Source organism: Bombina bombina, chromosome 3, assembly GCF_027579735.1.
Source record: "Bombina bombina isolate aBomBom1 chromosome 3, aBomBom1.pri, whole genome shotgun sequence".
Classification (NCBI taxonomy): Eukaryota; Metazoa; Chordata; class Amphibia; order Anura; family Bombinatoridae; genus Bombina; species Bombina bombina.
In genome coordinates this window covers 997,702,260-997,723,886 of record NC_069501.1, presented here as the reverse complement: position 1 = coordinate 997,723,886, position 21,627 = coordinate 997,702,260, and the positions used below count along the sequence as shown (strand labels likewise).

Genomic DNA, 21,627 nt, shown 5'->3' with positions numbered 1-21,627 from the left:
CTTTTTGAGACCATGAAAAGTTTTCCAAAATAATGAAATGGGTGGATGCAAAATGCGTAGAAAGTCACATACCTTTACACTTGTTTGTTGTCTTATCCAATATGGCCTTTGTAGAGACAATTTTTCCATACCTAGAAAACACAATATTTATTCAAGTTTAAATATGGACACAAACAGCCATAATACAGTTTAACCTATTCTACTAACAATGATGCACGCAAACAAAAACAGTACTCATATTTTACACAAAAATCTCTCAGGTAAAAATGTTTTTATGTTATAGCAGATGTGATAATGATGAAATTAGGCACAATCACATATCCTAACATTTATTTGCTTGCGTGAGTATGAATAGAATTGTTTTAGTCCCTAAAATATGCAGACGTGTGCACCCTGCATTGTGTAATTCCTAACATTACCTCAGAAAATATTCCAGAGCTGGCATAAGTTTATTAAATGCAGAATACTAACGGTCTATTGATTGTAAGCTCTCTGCTCTGGAAAGATTGTCTAAGAAGTCTCATCAAAGCTCACACATTTTAGTTTGGGCTGGGCGATATGGGAAAAAATGAAAATTGAGAAACATGTACATTAAGATTCTGTAGTGTTAAATAAAAAATGTATTGAAATATTAAGGTGTTATAATCATTTTTAAGAAAATCGTGATTAAAATCGCAATCACGATTTTTGGGGTCCAAAATCGCGATTTTCTTAAAAATGACTATAAAACCTTAATATTTCAATAACATTTTTATTTAACACTACAGAATCTTAATGTACATGTTTCTCAATGCCCAATACACTCTGGGAGGATAAAAATACAAACCACAAAATAATTAAAATAAAATTAGCTGCCTGTGTTGTGGTTACATAATAGACACTAGCCAGTTCTTAGGACTTCTGACACAGCAGTGTAAGCATGGAGAAACCTGAAAGTGCTGACTTTACAGCAGTATGATTTGTGTATAAGTGCAGTAAAGGTAGTGCATTGCACACACTGCTGCATTTGTTATTCATTTAGATGAGTAACTGTCCAGGCAAACATGAGGGATGTGGCATTAACAAGGTCAATCCTGATATCCTGCTTCTCATATTACATCACACAGCTATTCTATAGTACATAACAGAACACTAAGAACAGTTATAGCTAGAGTACATAATACAAACAAGTGAACTCAACACATACAAAGCTAATTGAAATGAAATTAGCTGGCCAGTTCTTACCACATTGTCCATGTTTTCTTGGGCAGTCAGTCTAGCTGTGGTATGAGTAACATATGAAGCAGAGTGCATGGAGAAACCTGAAAAGTGCTGACTGTCCAGCAGCATGATTTGTGTTTCTAAGTGCAGAAAAGGAAGTACAATGCACACTGCTTCATGTGTTAGTTATTTCACTGACTGTCCAGGAAAACATGGGGAATGTGTCACTGACTTTCATCCTTCCTCTCCGCCTCCGTTTTCATGACGAACAGAGAAATGTTTTTTTAAATCGCATACTCTCGTGGTTTTTAAATCGCATACTCTCGTGGTTTTTAAATTGTGGTGATTAATCGCTGTTTTGAATCACATATGCGATTAATCGTGTAGCCCTAATATGTGTGTGTGTGTATATATATATATATATATATATATATATATGTGTATGTGTGTATATATATTTTATATATATATATGTGTATGTGGGTATATATATATATATATATATATGTATATGTATGTATGTATGTATGTATGTATGTATGTATGTATGTGTGTGTGTATATATATATATATATATATATATATATATATATATATATATATATATGTGTATGTGTGTATATATATTTTATATATATATATATGTGTATGTGGGTATATATATATATATGTATATGTATGTATGTATGTATGTATGTGTGTGTGTATATATGTATATATATATATATATATATATATATATATATATATATATATATATATATATATATATATATATATACACACATACACACACACACTTGAAATGGGATCTTATTCACACAATATGATCATATTCTGCTAAGCCAGTCACCACTTACAAGGTGTCCCATAAAGACTGGTCCTAACACTAACCAGTTTCCACACTGCAGCAAGTCATGTCTACACAGTGTGAAGCTTTCTAGCTTATTGAGTATATTTATCAGGAACACACCTGGGCTGGGTGGCGTGCAGTAACCAAAGGGGAGGGATTTGGTCAGCTCCCTATTTAAGAAATACAACAAAGGGGTATTTACATGAGCATAGAAAATTGTTCATTGGCCTTATTTTTGCAGGCACTTTACTTAAAAATACATTTTATCCATGGACCAGTCTTGCTGCAGTGTGGAAACTGGTTAGTATAGGACCAGTCTTTATGGGACACCTTGTAAGTGGTGACTGGCTTAGCAGAATATGATCATATTGTGTGACTAAGATCCCATTTCATTTAAAGGCATTTTTTTAAAGCAAAAAAAAAAAAAAAATTGCAGCATAAATATAAGTCAATATTATTGTGAGATGTTAATCCCAATTTTATTTGAACTATGTAAGTATATTTAGCAGATAGAAGTATATTTGTTTTTGCAGCACAAATATAAGCTCATATTATTGCGAGATGTTTATCCCAATCTTATTAGAAGCTATGTAAGTATATTTGGCAGACAGAAGCATATACAAATATGCCATGAAAGAGTGGACTTAAGTGGTTGGATGTGCACCAATATTTTTTGTTGTGTAAATTAAAACCTATAGTTTCGGGGGGCGGAGCCGGCTAGCAAAGAGAATGGACGCATCTCTGTTGAGCTCCCACATATAATAATATATAGGAGCCAAAAAATAGCTATTACAGGTGCAAGTTACTAGACAAATGTAACTGGGACAGTGGCAGATCCAAGACGAGTAAGGTCTTTATGAATCTCGACCCTTTTGCCACCTTCCTAACATTAGATCGCATCCTGCTCGGTGAGCAGACCAAAGACGGTGAACAACGAGTACCAAAGATATATTGGACCTCCATACACCCCAAGAATGCTACAGGCCGGAAAATAATTCTGCACAAAAGGAGTGACATATGGGAGTAGAGCGGTGTCTGCTCAGGATCCACAACTGGCTAGCAAGTTAAAGGAACTTACGGCGCGAAAACCGCCATTGCTACAAGTGACGTCACTAGCTCTGTGGAAGACGGAGGCCTATCCAGCGCAATCAAGATGAAGCTCATTGCTTTACTTTTAGAAGAGTTATCTCTCCGTCTAGATGGGCACTACATGGCCTGCATCGAAGCGCTACATGACAGAGACTACTCAGCGTCAGAAGCTGCTTCTCCAACTACACAAGATCCCACCATTGAAGCCCTTGCTACTCGGAGTGACGGAGTGCGGTCCTGGGGCTATTCTCGGGAGGCGGACACTCTGAATCCCCAGCGCACACGATGGAGAGAGCCTGACCATAGCCTTTCTGATCCTACCTTAGCTTACAAAGAGGAAGTGGTAGTATTTTTTGAGATCTCACCTGCTACTAGCGGTACGGAACCGCTAATGAACACAGAGACAGCTCTGGTCCTTGGGGACACTCGGCAACCGGACCAACTACCTAGACTGGCTACACTACCCTGTGCCAACGATATCTATGTCACGCAAATTGAAGGAGATTCTGGTCTGGGTTGGCCGGGGCCCTCTCCTGTCCTGCCGGTGCCTTCATGGATTTTGAAAGATACCGGTCCCCAGAACCACGCATCTGCAAAGCTACGGAACACAATCTGCAAGCTGTCTCTCGTTGCTAGTTCTATTAGAATGCATACCATGAGAACGGGAGTGGGATGACTCAGATTAGACTTTAGTTTGGCGATGGGCTAACGGTTAGTTGGATGCCCTGTGAAGCCTCACTATTCTATTCTATATATGTTTTCAGACTTTGGACTCTGCTTGCTTTAGACGTTTATATATATATGCCGCATTTGTGAATTATTAGTACTTTAAATGAAGGCTGGCGGCCTGATAACTAGGTTAAAATAATTTATTCTATAGCTTAGCGGTGTCCGGCTTTAGCTCTGTTTCATATGTTAAAACATGTTAGGCTACCACGCTACACCCACTATATCTGGCTGTACAGTTCATTTTATTTAGTCTTTGTCTCCTATATCTACACAAATTTGTACTAGCCTGAAAACTTCCTACTATAGTCAAGTTTAAAACCACGCATTAGAAAGATAAAAACTTAACCGATTGCTGCATAATATAGTGGAGTAAGAGGTAACTCCCCAGGGATAAAGAAGCTTGATCTCTCATAGTATCACTGAATCTAAACTCTACTTACATATAAATAATTTTGGAAAACTATTGGAGTTTCCTACTGCTTCTTATGACAAGTAATGTTAGACATCATTTGGTTTACAAGTTATTACTTGGTTTTGGGTTGTATTGTAGCCTTATTACTAGTAACCAGCAAACTGGGGTTCCTATGCTAGGTAAGGTTTACTCTACAATATTAAAATTTGGAATGGGTTGCTTACAGACAGAGCAGTATAATGTAGTATTTCAGTAGTAGTTGTTTTCTAATAGCAACCACTCATGCTTTGCATACATAACATTAGATTTACAACCCTCCACAAGGGTCTCACAGGATTGACATAAGATTCCCAAGTGAGTGACTGAGACTACTGTGAGATGCCGGACTCTGATAACATCCAGATTGGAACTGTGTTGCATATTATTGTTCTTCGATGCATGTTATGTATTAGGTTACTATGTACAGATTGTTTACATGCACAGTTAATGTAGGGTTTTTCAGAGTGTGTTTTCTACATGTCTAGTATAGCTCTAGTATAGCTCTCGATTTATCCCTTCTCCTTAGTTAGTGTCCACAGCGTAACATCCCTGCGGTATCTAATACCTAATTTCACAGCATCTACAGTGGGCTTATTGTTCAAAGTCAGCTCAACTAGCTGAACTGTTACTTCATATATTATTGTAAACTGACCCTAAGGTACACTCAATCATTAAGGACGTCTACAATTACTGCAGTATTTCACGCCCTAACTTATAAGATTCTTATAACTCCCAGGTGCAGTGTATTCATCCTTTACATTTGGGCTGGCAACATGTTCTAGGTAAGCCTGTTTACTGTTATTATATAAGTCTTATAAGCTGATTTATATATTTCACTCAGGCTAGACATGAGGGGTTCATGGATATGTATGGGTGAAATATTCTCCAATTTAACTTATTTATGGTTGTATTTTTTGCATAAATTTTTTTTAGGCTTGAGCCATTTATTCCTATATATTTCATGTATGCAGGGAAATTTCCCAATAATACTCCTACTGTCTATGCTTACTAGACTAGATTATTTGTAGTAGGTGAAAGCTCAAAGTATTTAAGATACCTATATTTCATATTAGCAGCTAGTAAGATGACTTTATTCATTCCTAATTTATCTCCTGCTCATATTACTAGTACATAATAGTTGTTTTGATTGAGCCTCTCTCCTCCCTTTCCCGCCGGTACTTATGCCTGCGGGTCATATCCCTTCTCCTTTTTCCCACATCGCCTATAGGTGGCACTCCCCTAGGAGAGGGGCTCATCCAGAGGTCCCCCAGGCCCCCCAGTCCCCAACTATTCTAACGTCCCCCCTCCACTTGATAATATATTATATACTTCCAGGCCCCCTCTATAGGATTACAAAAGATAGATGACACTCCCCTAGGAGAGGGGCTCATCCGGAGATTCTCTATATCCCGAACATTCTACAGCCCCCTTCTCCACATAATACTGCAGAGTGACTAGTAGGGCTCCTTACTTCCCATAATTGAGCTCTAGTTTTACCCTGGTCGTATATTCTACGCATTTTGTCATTATTTTCTCATTATATAAGCATAACACTACATTTAGATAATTACTTCGCTCTGATGAAGCCATGCCCATCCCAGCAGTCATGTAAATAACAGGTCCCCCCTGTGAAGCCCACCCTTATATCCATCCAATAAGTCTTTCCATACCTGCTCTTATGTCCTATTTGGCTCCGCCCCCCCCATTCCCCTCCCCACTCCCCTTTGAGCGGCTCTTGCCCGCTGCGCCCCCTTATCCCTCTCCCCGCTAATTTGGTCCATAAGTGGCCAAACACAAGCCAATCCATGTTTATCTTACTTTTACTAGTTTATATAACGCTATAAATGCTTCTCATGATAATGTGGAGAATATACGCTATCTTCCCCCTCCCTCTACCCCCCATAAAACCAACCCTTCCTTGCTTTTATATTTTCTAAATTAATATTTTATGGTGTATTTATCCATCACAAGGTGGGGTCACTTCTAGTTTACATATCATATAAAAAATAAAAACTGAGGTCTCAATTTGGATAGTCCAAACTCTTTACTAATACCTTTAATAAACGGGATTTATATGCCCCTTCTATTTAGATTTATTGCCTAGTACACATCCATGCTCCTTCATAACATTAACCAGCTATAGCTTCTCCATTCTTTTACCACCCACCTTAGAGTACTACTCTTTAAATCTTTGAATGTATACAATGTTGGCATAACTTGTGTTGTTTACCTGGCAAGATCATGGTATTAGTAATGTACTATTCTCCTTTGTTACTATTGTTGGACGTTTCATTATTGTTATATTTGTTTATGACTTCAATAAAAAACTATTTAAAAAAAAAAACAAAAAAAAAAAAAACCTATAGTTTCAATCTGAATTAACCCTTGGTCAATAGAATTAAGATGGAAACATATAGCTATAACTGTTCAGATTCAAATATATTAACGATCAGTAAAATCTCTTTTGCATGTATGTTCCATACTTTACACAGAGCACTTTATTGACACTGGATCAATATACGAAAATGTTCAAGAATATCAGAGATTTCACTTGGTTTGCTTGAACATAATTGATTATTTTACATAATTACCACCATAACAATATGCTTCATTGTACTAAGTATCACCACTACTAAAACACATGACTCCACTTTAAAAGTATACTATACTGTGATACTATATGGAGAACATTGCTCAATGTATGTATAACCACATTGCAATGAGGTGGTGTCATAATAAAATACACAATTTTCAAATTACAGAAATGCTTTAAATATTATTCTTCCCCTGACAACACATCAAGATTAACCACTTAAAGGGACAGTATACACTCATTTTCATATAACTGCATGTAATAGACACTACTATAAAGAATAAGATGCATAGATACTGATATAAAAGTCCAGTATAAAACAATTTAAAAACTTACTTAGAAGCTCTCAGTTTAGCTCTGTTATAAAGGTAGTTGGAAAGCCCACTGCAAGTGGGAAATAAGACACTCCCCCCTTCTTTTGCATATGAAAAGACCCTTTACACAAACAGGAGCAAGCTGGAGAAGGTAGCTGACGGTATTCACATAAAACTTTGGGGCTTGGTTAGGAGTTTGAAAATCAGAGCAATGTTATTTAAGCAGAACTATACATTTAAAAAACAAAACAAAAAACTTTATGGGCTATATAAATAGATCTACAAAACATTTATGCAAAGTAAAAATGAGTGTTTAATATCCCTTTAAGGTTATCACTTGAGTGGAAAGGATGGGTGGCAGACATACTCGAACATTTTTCACAGAGATCAAGGAAATATCCTGCTTGTGACATCAAAATGTTAGTGTCTAGTAGTGAGCTGATGGGGAATCAGCTGTACTGGATGAAGAAGTGACTGCTTATAAATGAGACTGTCATGTATAACAACCAGAATGACAACAACTAGAATGTTTACACAACTTGAGAATGTCTCAGTCTCCTTTCCATTCCATTCTACAAGAACACGGTCGCCTCCACTATTCCCGTATAGATGTACACAAGAACTATCAAGGATATAAAATATGCCCCTTTTATAACAAAGGTTCTCATGCCCTTGCCCAGAAGATCCCTAAAGCTACCATTAGATATTATTGTGGGTGAAGTAAAAATATAAAAGCATGTAAAGATACTAAATTGGAAGAATGGATGAATGGTTATGAATCCTCCATAGGTTTCTAGCCAATTATGATCAAGTGCATTTAGAAGTAGGCCGCAATCACATGAACTACATATGGCGTGCCTGTAAATAGTTGTACTGGTTGACACAATATAAAGTGCAATCTATCGCTGGCACAATCAGGGTAATTTATTAATGAAGCCTGGGCTGCCAAATTCTAGATTAAAATCCTATTTAGATAATTTGGCATTAAGCTACCTATAAAATCACAATGAATGCAATATTGCAGAGTAAAAGAAAATATCCCTGCAGTAACATCAGGTTTAAGATTATACAATTTATAGTTACTACTAAACAGCAACCTCATAAAAACAAATAAAAATATAATTAAACATAATATATTCGCAGCTCTAAAATCTCGATTATTCACATTGATATAATGGTTATCGTCCAATTTTGTTTTCCCTGACATTCAGTATATCAGAAGACATCTTCATTGAAAGACTTCTGAGATTACAGCTTGATACTTTGAACCATCAGATCTACTACAGGCAACCCGGCAGAATGCTATATTTTTAAGTGAGTGCTTCCTACAAACTGACATATAGATAGATAGATAGATAGATAGATAGATAGATAGATAGATAGAAGACAAGACATATTTACAGATTAAACACTAAAAAAAACTTAATTATAGCCAGAATTTAGCATTCATGGTTAAAAAGGGAATGATCTGAGCAATAGTTATCAACTTGTATTAAACAATGAAACTACTGTATTTATTAACATGAACTAAGCATGTGTACAGAGCGTGTGGAAAAACCTAACCATAAAAAACAGCCAATAAATGTTATTCAAAAATGCTAAAATAAGTTTCGATTGGTCAAGGCTACCGAAAATGAAAAGTACAAAAAGATGCTCTGAAAGATTCCTGACTGATTGGAATATGGATGCCAGAGCCTCTCTCTAGGAAACCTATTAGCTGCGGTTATGTGGTACACCTGGCTCAAACAAAACATGCAAAATGGGTTTTCTATAGGTCTGTAATAGCTTAAAATCTGAAAATCCTGCAAAAATACTCAGGCAGTGCACTTTGCACAGTTTCGTTGCTTGGCTCTTCTGGAATAGATCTAATTGTGTCTTAAATGGATATAAAAGTGCACAATGAAAATATTCTAATAAGCTGTATAATTGCTTGTATATATAACTATGTGTAATAACCCCTGCAACCTCTCTTTAAGGGGTATTAAACTGCTGAGATCAACTACAAAAGAATGCTTAATACTCACCAAGTTATTGTACTTCCTTCTGTGTCTGCAGCTTTTTTTCAAAGCAGTTGTACTTTAATACTTTAAAAGGTGTCTGATAATGAAGCTCTGTCTTCATACTGGCTGCCGCCATCTTGGAGCTTACTTATTCTCACACCCTGTGACCGAAGTGGTGCACACTCACCGATCATTGATGTTGTCTGCTTTTTAGAAGCTGTGTCATCCGCTTTGGTTCATGTGCATAATACAGTATGTGACCTTTGAATTTAGTTTTAAAGCTACATAAAATATATTTTAAAAAGTACTCGACAATCAGAGAAGGCTTTTGGTAGTGAAATTGGCTCACTTGAGACACCCTTAAAGGGACATGAAACCCAATTTTTTTCTTTCGTGATTTAGAAAGAGCATGTCATTTTAAACCACTTTCTAATTTACTTCTATTATCTAATTTGCTTGCTGCACATAGAGGCCTTGTGTGATTGGCTCACACATGTGCATTACTATTTCTTCAACAAAGGATATCTAAAGAATTGAGCAATTTAGATAATAGAAGTAAATTGGAAAGTTGTTTAAAATTACATGCCCTATCTGAATCATGAAAGTTTAATTTTGACTAGACTGTCCCTTTAAGCATCTTGATTTTAATGTCCCATTTTTTAAATTGTATTCAGTATATTTATTCAGCTCCACTGGCAAATTCTAGTTAAAGGGCCAGTAAACCTAGAAAATAATGTTATATAATTCTGCACATAGTGAGTTTTTCAGACCCGCCCTCTGTGCTCTACTGAGCGGGTCTGGTTTTCCCTCTGAGCGCATCTGGGCAGCTGTCTAGTCACAGCCCGGCCCGATCACGCCATTACACTCAATGTAGCTCGCTCCCGCTGTCAGGCAGAGCAGGAGCGAGCTACATTGAGTGTAAAATAAAATTTTCACCAATATTATGTTACATAAAGCTAGCACTAATATAATGTTATATAATTCTGCACTATGTGCATTTCTATTCTATCTATGTGCATATTTCTAGGTTTACTGCACCTTTAAGGGAATATCACCTGGCATTCTTCTCCAAAGGCAAGCTTGCCCTCTGTCCCCATTGCTTTTTAAAGGGATAGGAAAGTCAAAATTAAAAACTTGCATGATTCAGATAGAGCATGTTATTTTAAGACACTTTTAAATTCACTTCTATTTTCAAATGTACTTTGTTTTCTTTGTATCCATTGTTGAACAAGAATATGTACATATCCTACACAAGAGGGGGCTAGCCGGTGATTGGCGCCGCACACATTTGTTTCCTGTGATTGGCTGACTAGATGTGTTCAGCTAGCTCTCAGTAGTGCAATTTAATAATAGAAGTAAATTAGAAAGTTGTTTAAAACGGTATGTTCTATCTGAATCCCGAAATAAATAACAGAATTTATGTTTACCTGATAAATTACTTTCTCCAACGGTGTGTCCGGTCCACGGCGTCATCCTTACATGTGGGATATTCTCTTCCCCAACAGGAAATGGCAAAGAGCCCAGCAAAGCTGGTCACATGATCCCTCCTAGGCTCCGCCTTCCCCAGTCATTCGACCGACGTAAAGGAGGAATATTTGCATAGGAGAAATCATATGATACCGTGGTGACTGTAGTTAGAGAAAATAAATCATCAGACCTGATTAAAAAACCAGGGCGGGACGTGGACCGGACACACCGTTGGAGAAAGTAATTTATCAGGTAAACATAAATTCTGTTTTCTCCAACATAGGTGTGTCCGGTCCACGGCGTCATCCTTACTTGTGGGAACCAATACCAAAGCTTTAGGACACGGATGATGGGAGGGAGCAAATCAGGTCACCTAGATGGAAGGCACCACGGCTTGCAAAACCTTTCTCCCAAAAATAGCCTCAGAAGAAGCAAAAGTATCAAATTTGTAAAATTTAGTAAAAGTGTGCAGTGAAGACCAAGTCGCTGCCTTACATATCTGATCAACAGAAGCCTCGTTCTTGAAGGCCCATGTGGAAGCCACGGCCCTAGTGGAATGAGCTGTGATTCTTTCAGGAGGCTGCCGTCCGGCAGTCTCATAAGCCAATCTGATGATGCTTTTAAGCCAAAAAGAGAGAGAGGTAGAAGTTGCTTTTTGACCTCTCCTTTTACCAGAATAAACAACAAACAAGGAAGATGTTTGTCTGAAATCCTTTGTAGCCTCTAAATAGAATTTTAGAGCACGAACTACATCCAAATTGTGCAACAAACGTTCCTTCTTTGAAACTGGATTCGGACACAAAGAAGGCACGACTATCTCCTGGTTAATATATTTGTTAGAAACAACTTTCGGAAGAAAACCAGGTTTAGTACGCAAAACCACCTTATCTGCATGGAACACCAGATAAGGAGGAGAACACTGCAGAGCAGATAACTCTGAAACTCTTCTAGCAGAAGAAATTGCAACCAAAAACAAAACTTTCCAAGATAATAACTTGATATCAACGGAATGTAGGGGTTCAAACGGAACCCCCTGAAGAACTGAAAGAACTAAATTAAGACTCCAAGGAGGAGTCAAAGGTTTGTAAACAGGCTTGATTCTAACCAGAGCCTGAACAAAAGCTTGAACATCTGGCACAGCCGCCAGCTTTTTGTGAAGTAAAACAGATAAAGCAGAAATCTGTCCCTTCAAAGAACTTGCAGATAATCCTTTCTCCAAACATTCTTGAAGAAAGGATAGAATCTTAGGAATTTTTATCTTGTTCCATGGGAATCCTTTAGATTCACACCAACAGATATATTTTTTCCATATTTTATGGTAGATTTTTCTAGTTACAGGCTTTCTGGCCTGAACAAGAGTATCAATGACAGAATCTGAGAACCCTCGCTTTGATAAAATCAAGCGTTCAATCTCCAAGCAGTCAGTTGGAGTGAGGCCAGATTCGGATGTTCGAACGGACCTTGAACAAGAAGGTCCTGTCTCAAAGGTAGCCTCCATGGTGGAGCCGATGACCTATTCACCAGATCTGCATACCAAGTCCTGCGTGGCCACGCAGGAGCTATCAAGATCACCGATACCCTCTCCTGTTTGATCCTGGCTACCAGCCTGGGAATGAGAGGAAACGGTGGGAACACATAAGCTAGGTTGAAGCTCCAAGGTGCTACTAGTGCATCCACTAGAATCGCCTTGGGATCCCTGGATCTGGACCCGTAGCAAGGAACCTTGAAGTTCTGACGAGACGCCATCAGATCCATGTCTGGAATGCCCCACAATTGAATTATTTGGGCAAAGATTTCCGGATGGAGTTCCCACTCCCCCGGATGAAATGTCTGAAGACTCAGAAAATCCGCTTCCCAATTTTCCACTCCTGGGATGTGGATTGCAGACAAGTGGCAGGAGTGAGTCTCCGCCCATTGAATTATTTTGGTCACTTCTTCCATCGCCAGGGAACTCCTTGTTCCCCCCTGATGGTTGATATACGCAACAGTCGTCATGTTGTCTGATTGAAACCGTATGAATTTGGCCTTTGCTAGCTGAGGCCAAGCCTTGAGAGCATTGAATATCGCTCTCAGTTCCAGAATATTTATCGGGAGAAGAGATTCTTCCCGAGACCAAAGACCCTGAGCTTTCAGGGGTTCCCAGACCGCGCCCCAGCCCACCAGACTGGCGTCGGTCGTGACAATGACCCACTCTGGTCTGCGGAAGCTCATCCCTTGTGACAGGTTGTCCAGGGTCAGCCACCAACGGAGTGAATCTCTGGTCCTCTGATCTACTTGTATCGTCGGAGACAAGTCTGTATAATCCCCATTCCACTGACTGAGCATGCACAGTTGTAATGGTCTTAGATGAATTCGCGCAAAAGGAACTATGTCCATTGCCGCGACCATCAAACCTATTACTTCCATGCACTGCGCTATGGAAGGAAGAAGAACAGAATGAAGTACTTGACAAGAGCTTAGAAGTTTTGATTTTCTGGCCTCTGTCAGAAAAATCCTCATTTCTAAGGAGTCTATTATTGTTCCCAAGAAGGGAACTCTTGTTGACGGAGATAGAGAACTTTTTTCTACGTTCACTTTCCACCCGTGAGATCTGAGAAAGGCCAGGACAATGTCCGTATGAGCCTTTGCTTGTGGTAGAGACGACGCTTGAATCAGTATGTCGTCCAAGTAAGGTACTACTGCAATGCCCCTTGGTCTTAGCACCGCTAGAAGGGACCCTAGTACCTTTGTGAAAATTCTTGGAGCAGTGGCTAATCCGAATGGAAGTGCCACAAACTGGTAATGCTTGTCCAGAAAGGCGAACCTTAGGAACCGATGATGTTCCTTGTGGATAGGAATATGTAGATACGCATCCTTTAAATCCACCGTGGTCATGAATTGACCTTCCTGGATGGTAGGAAGAATTGTCCGAATGGTTTCCATTTTGAACGATGGAACCTTGAGAAATTTGTTTAGGATCTTGAGATCTAAGATTGGTCTGAATGTTCCCTCTTTTTTGGGAACTATGAACAGATTGGAGTAGAATCCCGTCCCTTGTTCTCCTAATGGAACAGGATGAATCACTCCCATTTTTAACAGGTCTTCTACACAATGTAAGAATGCCTGTCTTTTTATGTGGTCTGAAGACAATTGAGACCTGTGGAACCTCCCCCTTGGGGGTAGCTCCTTGAATTCCAGAAGATAACCTTGGGAGACTATTTCTAGCGCCCAAGGATCCAGAACATCTCTTGCCCAAGCCTGAGCGAAGAGAGAAAGTCTGCCCCCCACCAGATCCGGTCCCGGATCGGGGGCCAACATCTCATGCTGTCTTGGTAGCAGTGGCAGGTTTCTTGGCCTGCTTACCTTTGTTCCAGCCTTGCATTGGCCTCCAGGCTGGCTTGGTTTGAGAAGTATTACCCTCTTGCTTAGAGGATGTAGAACTTGGGGCTGGTCCGTTTCTGCGAAAGGGACGAAAATTTGGTTTATTTTTAGCCTTAAAAGACCTATCCTGAGGAAGGGCGTGGCCCTTACCCCCAGTGATATCTCTTTCAAGTCAGGGCCAAACAGCGTTTTCCCCTTGAAAGGTATGTTAATCTCTTTCAAGTCAGGGCCAAACAGCGTTTTCCCCTTGAAAGGTATGTTAAGCAATTTGTTCTTGGAAGACGCATCCGCTGACCAAGATTTTAGCCAAAGCGCTCTGCGCGCCACAATAGCAAACCCCGAATTTTTCGCCGCTAATCTAGCCAATTGCAAAGTGGCGTCTAAAGTAAAAGAGTTAGCCAATTTAAGAGCATGAATTCTGTCCATAATCTCCTCATAAGAAGAATCTTTATTGAGCGACTTTTCTAGTTCATCGAACCAGAAACACGCTGCTGTAGTGACAGGAACAATGCATGAAATTGGTTGTAGAAGGTAACCTTGCTGAACAAACATCTTTTTAAGCAAACCCTCTAATTTTTTATCCATAGGATCTTTGAAAGCACAACTATCTTCTATAGGGATAGTAGTGCGTTTGTTTAGAGTAGAAACCGCCCCCTCGACCTTGGGGACTGTCTGCCATAAGTCCTTTCTGGGGTCGACCATAGGAAACAATTTCTTAAATATAGGGGGAGGGACAAAAGGTATGCCGGGCCTTTCCCATTCTTTGTTTACAATGTCCGCCACCCGCTTGGGTATAGGAAAAGCTTCGGGGGGCCCCGGGACCTCTAGGAACTTGTCCATCTTACATAATTTCTCTGGAATGATCAAATTGTCACAATCATCCAGAGTAGATAACACCTCCTTAAGCAGAGCGCGGAGATGTTCCAATTTAAATTTGAATGTAATCACATCAGGTTCAGCTTGTTGAGAAATTTTCCCTGAATCTGAAATTTCTCCCTCAGACAAAACCTCCCTGGCCCCCTCAGACTGGTGTAGGGGCATGTCAGAACCATTATCATCAGCGTCCTCATGCTCTTCGGTATTTTCTAAAACAGAGCAGTCGCGCTTTCGCTGATAAGTGGGCATTTTGGCTAAAATGTTTTTGATAGAATTATCCATTACAGCCGTTAATTGTTGCATAGTAAGGAGTATTGGCGCACTAGATGTACTAGGGGCCTCCTGTGTGGGCAAGACTGGCGTAGACGAAGGAGGGGATGATGCAGTACCATGCTTACTCCCCTCACTTGAGGAATCATCTTGGGCATCATTTTCTCTAAATTTTTTGTCACATACATCACATCTATTTAAATGAGAAGGAACCTTGGCTTCCTCACATACAGAACATAGTCTATCTGATAGTTCAGACATGTTAAACAGGCATAAACTTGATAACAAAGTACAAAAAACGTTTTAAAATAAAACCGTTACTGTCACTTTAAATTTTAAACTGAACACACTTTATTACTGAATATGTGAAAAAGTATGAAGGAATTGTTCAAAATTCACAAAAATTTCACCACAGTGTCTTAAAGCCTTAAAAGTATTGCACACCAAATTTGAAAGCTTTAACTCTTAAAATAACGGAACCGGAGCCGTTTTTATATTTAACCCCTATACAGTCCCTGGTATCTGCTTTGCTGAGACCCAACCAAGCCCAGAGGGGAATACGATACCAAATGACGCCTTCAGTAAGCTTTTTCTATGTATCTGAGCTCCTCACACATGCATCTGCATGCCTTGCTTCCCAAAAACAACTGCGCATTAGTGGCACGAAAATGAGGCTCTGCCTATGATTAGAGAAGGCCCCCAGTGAAAAAGGTGTCCAATACAGTGCCTGCCGGTTATTTAACATAATTCCCAAGAATAAAATAACTCCTCAAAGCTATAAACTATTAAAAATGCTTATAAATCAATCGTTTTAGCCCAGAAAAATGTCTACCAGTCTTTAAAGCCCTTGTGAAGCCCTTTATTCTTATTTAATAAAAATGGCTTACCGGATCCCATAGGGAAAATGACAGCTTCCAGCATTACCAAGTCTTGTTAGAAATGTGTCATACCTCAAGCAGCAAAAGTCTGCTCACTGTTTCCCCCAACTGAAGTTAATTCCTCTCAACAGTCCTGTGTGGAAACAGCCATCGATTTTAGTAACGGTTGCTAAAATCATTTTCCTCTTACAAACAGAAATCTTCATCTCTTTTCTGTTTCAGAGTAAATAGTACATACCAGCACTATTTTAAAATAACAAACTCTTGATTGAAGAATAAAAACTACATTTAAACACCAAAAAACTCTAAGCCATCTCCGTGGAGATGTTGCCTGTACAACGGCAAAGAGAATGACTGGGGAAGGCGGAGCCTAGGAGGGATCATGTGACCAGCTTTGCTGGGCTCTTTGCCATTTCCTGTTGGGGAAGAGAATATCCCACAAGTAAGGATGACGCCGTGGACCGGACACACCTATGTTGGAGAAAAATTGGGTTTCATGTCCCTTTAATTTAGCCCTGGAGCGCATGGCGGTGAAACTTCAGCAGATATTTTATTCCCTGTGCAACATATCCCCAATATCCTGCATACATTATCTGAGTTTGGCTGCTTTTTCGGTTACAAAGTAAATATGTCAAAATCCGAGATCTTGTGGCTGCATAAAGAGTGTTCAGAATCTACATCATACCCTTTTAAAGAGGTGTCCTCTTGTCTTACATACGTACTTGGGAATACGGTTAAGCACTAATCCTTACATCATATATGAGATGAATATCTATAAGCAATGCAAGATGTTGTGCTTCCAGTTGGAGCGTTGGAGACTGTTACCACTTTGGTTGGCAGGAAGAATTAATTTAGTTAAGATGATCACCCTCCCCTAAATGTTGTATCCTCTTTTCATGCTTCCCATACAAGTTACAAAGAGGGACCTAGGCCTCCTAAACTGGGCGGTGAGATGTTCTATTTGGAAGGGTAAAAAAAATCATGTATAGCTGCTAAGAAATTACACTCCTCGTATATGAACGGGACATTGAGCCTCCCCAACTTCAAATTATACAATTGGGCAGCCTTGCTCCACATAGTTACGGACTAGCATTAAAATACTGGGCCCTTTTATGTGCATGAACTCTAACTATCTATCTTATGATCTTGGAGCTGTAATTTCTTCCACGTGATTATTCACGTGAGCTGCCTATGTATGTTAAAACTTATATACTCTACAAAGGTGAGCTACGAGCATGGTATTTGGCACCTAAATGTATTCCTTTGGTGGGTAACAAGCACTTCCCTGCTGGTTTGGACATACAAGCCTTTCATATTTTGCAAGAAAGAGGATTGAGGGTGGTGGGGGACATCCTGGATAAGCTTTTACATTGGGTTGAAACTTTCAGAAAATTACAAATACAGTATGATCTCCCGTACGTATTTGCAAGCGCGTCACTATGTTGATGGATTGATTCGGGTTGATCCTAACTTTTGTAATATTTCCCCTTTTGCTCTACCTCATATTGCTTTTTAGCTGGGCAATTTTTCGCTGTCTGGGTTCTATCAGATTCTTTTGTGAAGGGTTGTGCTGGAAGGTTGGAGTGTGGACACTGCAGACACCAATGCACCCAAAAACATCACAGGACGCTTAGAACTAATCAAAAAGACCACTCTTTCAATGTCACATAAAGAGGCACAAGTTAGATTACGTCAAAGAGAATAAAATAACTCATCGGATTTCTAAATAGCGCCCTAGCTGTAGCAATAAGTGTGCTAAATTTAGTTTGGCAGATCCAGATTTCCTTCATTATTTTGTACAGTGTCCCTTACACATTTTTGGTGTAAAGTGCAATATTGGATTAATAAGACATTTTCTATTGACATCTGTGGGTGCTCTACAGATTTGTTTTTTGTCCTGGGACAAGTCACTTAAAGGAGCAGTCAACATTGTAGATTTGCATAATTAACAAATGCATGATAAGAAGACAATGCAATAGCACTTAGTCTGAACTTCAAATGAGTAGTAGATTTTTGTTAAATAAATTGCAAAGTTATGTCTATTTCCACTTCCCCTGTATCATGTGACAGCCATCAGCCAATCACAAATGCATATACGTATATGCTGTGAATTCTTGCACATGCTCAGTAGGAGTTGGTGACTCAAAAAGTGTAAATATAAAAAGACTGTGCACATTTTGTTAATGGAAGTAAATTGGAAAGTTGTTTAAAATTGCTGCTCTATCTGAGACATGAAGTTTAATTTTGACTTGAGTGTCCCTTTAATGAGTATTCTCTCATTAATTATCCTGCTGGCCAGGAATGCATTCCTCATTTATAGATGGTGTGAGACCCCCCCCCTTCTATCTCCCAGCTTAAATGAAAATTGATGAGACAACTCTTTGTAGAGCAGTTTGATGTTTTGATGGATGTTTCTAACAGGCTTAATAGATGGCAGTTGTATATCAAAACATTGAATGTCATTCTCCAAAAGCAGATGATATTACTCTTTTACCAAACGGAAATACTTTTCACTGCTTCCTTGTAGGTAGAGTTGGGTGTATTATGATAAGTAGGACCGAGGGACTGACTACAGCTGGGGACAGAATTTTATTAGAAGATCTGTATTAGGTGGTGTGGTTGATCTAGTTTGGAATGTGTTAGCGGGGGGGATTTTTCTCTCTCACCTCAGTTGCTTAAAGGTGCCAGAATTAAACTTTTCTCTATTTTTCTTATTAGCTTTGCTCTTTTTGCAGCTGATAGGGTAACTCATTTACTTAATCACTTTGTGTGACTGAGTTTTTGTTCATTAGTAGTATTTCTTTACTTTACGCAATACTTGTTCATTATTGATATTTCTTAACTTTATCTCATATTATAAAATTAAGATATATCAGTTTCTGTGTACGTGTCAAAAAGCTCACGCCACGATGCAGTCATTTCAGTAGGCAAAAGAGAAGTGCTGCAAAATGATGCATTACATGCATATGCATTCATTGGGATATGAATTGCAGGCTGCATTTAACACTTGGACTTTATTAATTATAATCTGCTGAAATTGCTGTTTTAATTCTACTGTGTACCTGTTCACTACACTCATTGTACTTTTTGATGTCTTCAATTAAAAAAAAAAAAAGGGCTCTATTATAGAGCATCCACTATAAAAATCACCTGATCTGTATTGTGCACCCTAGCATGATGCACATTATTCAGATGTGACAAAGCCTGCAGCCTCACTGATCTGTAAATGCTCACTGCTTCTTTCACAGGCTGTGAGAAAACCTAAGCTCCAAGACGGCAGCCCCCAGCATAAAGAGTCTTGCCATCTGGCAAGTTTAAAGGGACACTGAACCCAAATTTTTTCTTTCATGATTCAGATAGAGCATGCAATTTTAAAGGGACAGTCAACACTGAAAATAATTTTACCTAAAGAATTTAATTGCCCCCCATACGAAACGAAGCGTATCCCTGCTTCACAATTCAGACTCCGTCTTCTGTGACTTATCCTGCAATTGAAAGTGTATTGTGACCGTTTAAAATGGCCGTGAATCTCCTCCCCATCATTTCTTCTCCAATCCTAGTATTCGATCACAGCCAATCAAATCCGTCTCCACGGTAAAATTGATGTGAACGTGTTCGCCGATTGCGCATGCGCTTTTTTTCTCACAGATGCACTTCCTAAAACGTTCCCCTGAACTTCCTCTTTCAAGCAGTGAGTATAGCAATACTGCACATGCAACACTCACCGGCATAGTGACGTCACGCTCAATATCGTGCACGGATCCAGGACGGAAAAAATAAAAAAAATTATTTGAATTAAGAGAGGGGGAGGAGTTTGGAGGCCATTTGTATTTGAAAAAAGAAGAATAACAGTGAGATGTTTCAACGGTAACACATAAGGATGGGTAGGCATAGCAGGCTGCATTGTGATTTAAATTATACATTAGTTTGTAATTGATTCAATGATTATTAGTGTTGACTGTCCCTTTAAGCAACTTTCCAATTTACTCCTATTATCAAATTTTCTTCATTCTCTTGGTATCTATTTGAAAAGCAAGAATGTAAGTTTAGATGCCAGCCCATTTTTGGTGAACAACCTGGGTTGTTCTTGCTGATTGGTGGATAAATTCAACAATCAATTAACAACTGCTGTCCAGGGTACTGGAAATAAAGATAGCAAGAGAACGAAGAAAAATTGATAATAGGAGTAAATTAGAAAGTTGCCTAAAATTGCATGCTCTATCAATCACAAAAGATTTTTTTTTTAGTACAGTGTCCCTTTAAGGGGTTAAAATAAAAACATAATTTATGCTTACCTGATAAATTTATTTCTCTTGTAGTGTATCCAGTCCACGGATCATCCATTACTTGTGGGATATTCTCCTTCCCAACAGGAAGTTGCAAGAGGATCACCCACAGCAGAGCTGCTATATAGCTCCTCCCCTCACTGCCATATCCAGTCATTCGACCGAAACAAGACGAGAAAGGAGAAACCATAGGGTGCAGTGGTGACTGTAGTTTAATTAAAATTTAGACCTACCTTAAAAGGACAGGGCGGGCCGTGGACTGGATACACTACAAGAGAAATAAATTTATCAGGTAAGCATAAATTATGTTTTCTCTTGTTAAGTGTATCCAGTCCACGGATCATCCATTACTTGTGGGATACCAATGCCAAAGCTAAAGTACACGGATGATGGGAGGGACAAGGCAGGAACTTAAACGGAAGGAACCACTGCCTGTAGAACCTTTCTCCCAAAAACAGCCTCCGAAGAAGCAAAAGTGTCAAATTTGTAAAATTTTGAAAAGGTGTGAAGCGAAGACCAAGTCGCAGCCTTGCAAATCTGTTCAACAGAGGCCTCATTTTTAAAGGCCCAGGTGGAAGCCACAGCTCTAGTAGAATGAGCTGTAATCCTTTCAGGGGGCTGCTGTCCAGCAGTCTCATAGGCTAAGCGTATTATGCTCCGAAGCCAAAAGGAGAGAGAGGTTGCCGAAGCTTTTTGACCTCTCCTCTGTCCAGAGTAAACGACAAACAGGGCAGATGTTTGACGAAAATCTTTAGTAGCCTGTAAGTAAAACTTCAAGGCACGGACTACGTCCAGATTATGCAAAAGACGTTCCTTCTTTGAAGAAGGATTAGGACACAATGATGGAACAACAATCTCTTGATTGATATTCCTGTTAGAAACCACCTTAGGTAAAAACCCAGGTTTGGTACGCAGAACTACCTTGTCTGAATGAAAAATCAGATAAGGAGAATCACAATGTAAGGCAGATAACTCAGAGACTCTTCGAGCCGAGGAAATAGCCATCAAAAACAGAACTTTCCAAGATAAAAGTTTAATATCAATGGAATGAAGGGGTTCAAACGGAACTCCCTGAAGAACTTTAAGAACCAAGTTTAAGCTCCAAGGGGGAGCAACAGTTTTAAACACAGACTTAATCCTAACCAAAGCCTGACAAAATGCCTGGACGTCTGGAACTTCTGCCAGACGCTTGTGCAAAAGAATAGACAGAGCAGAGATCTGTCCTTTTAAAGAACTAGCTGATAAGCCTTTGTCCAAACCC

General features: G+C 39.2%; 1 protein-coding gene across 3 annotated transcripts in view; it reads right to left on the bottom strand.

Annotated features, from left to right (window-relative positions):
• The window catches only part of RBMS2 (RNA binding motif single stranded interacting protein 2), a 256,400-nt gene that overhangs the window by 107,078 nt on the left and 127,695 nt on the right, over nt 1–21,627 (bottom strand). For all 3 annotated transcript variants that reach the window (XM_053708143.1, XM_053708145.1, XM_053708144.1), the window contains exon 3: nt 73–131. In XM_053708143.1, coding sequence (XP_053564118.1) covers nt 73–131 — 59 coding nt within the window. The remainder of the gene's footprint in view (nt 1–72; nt 132–21,627) is intronic.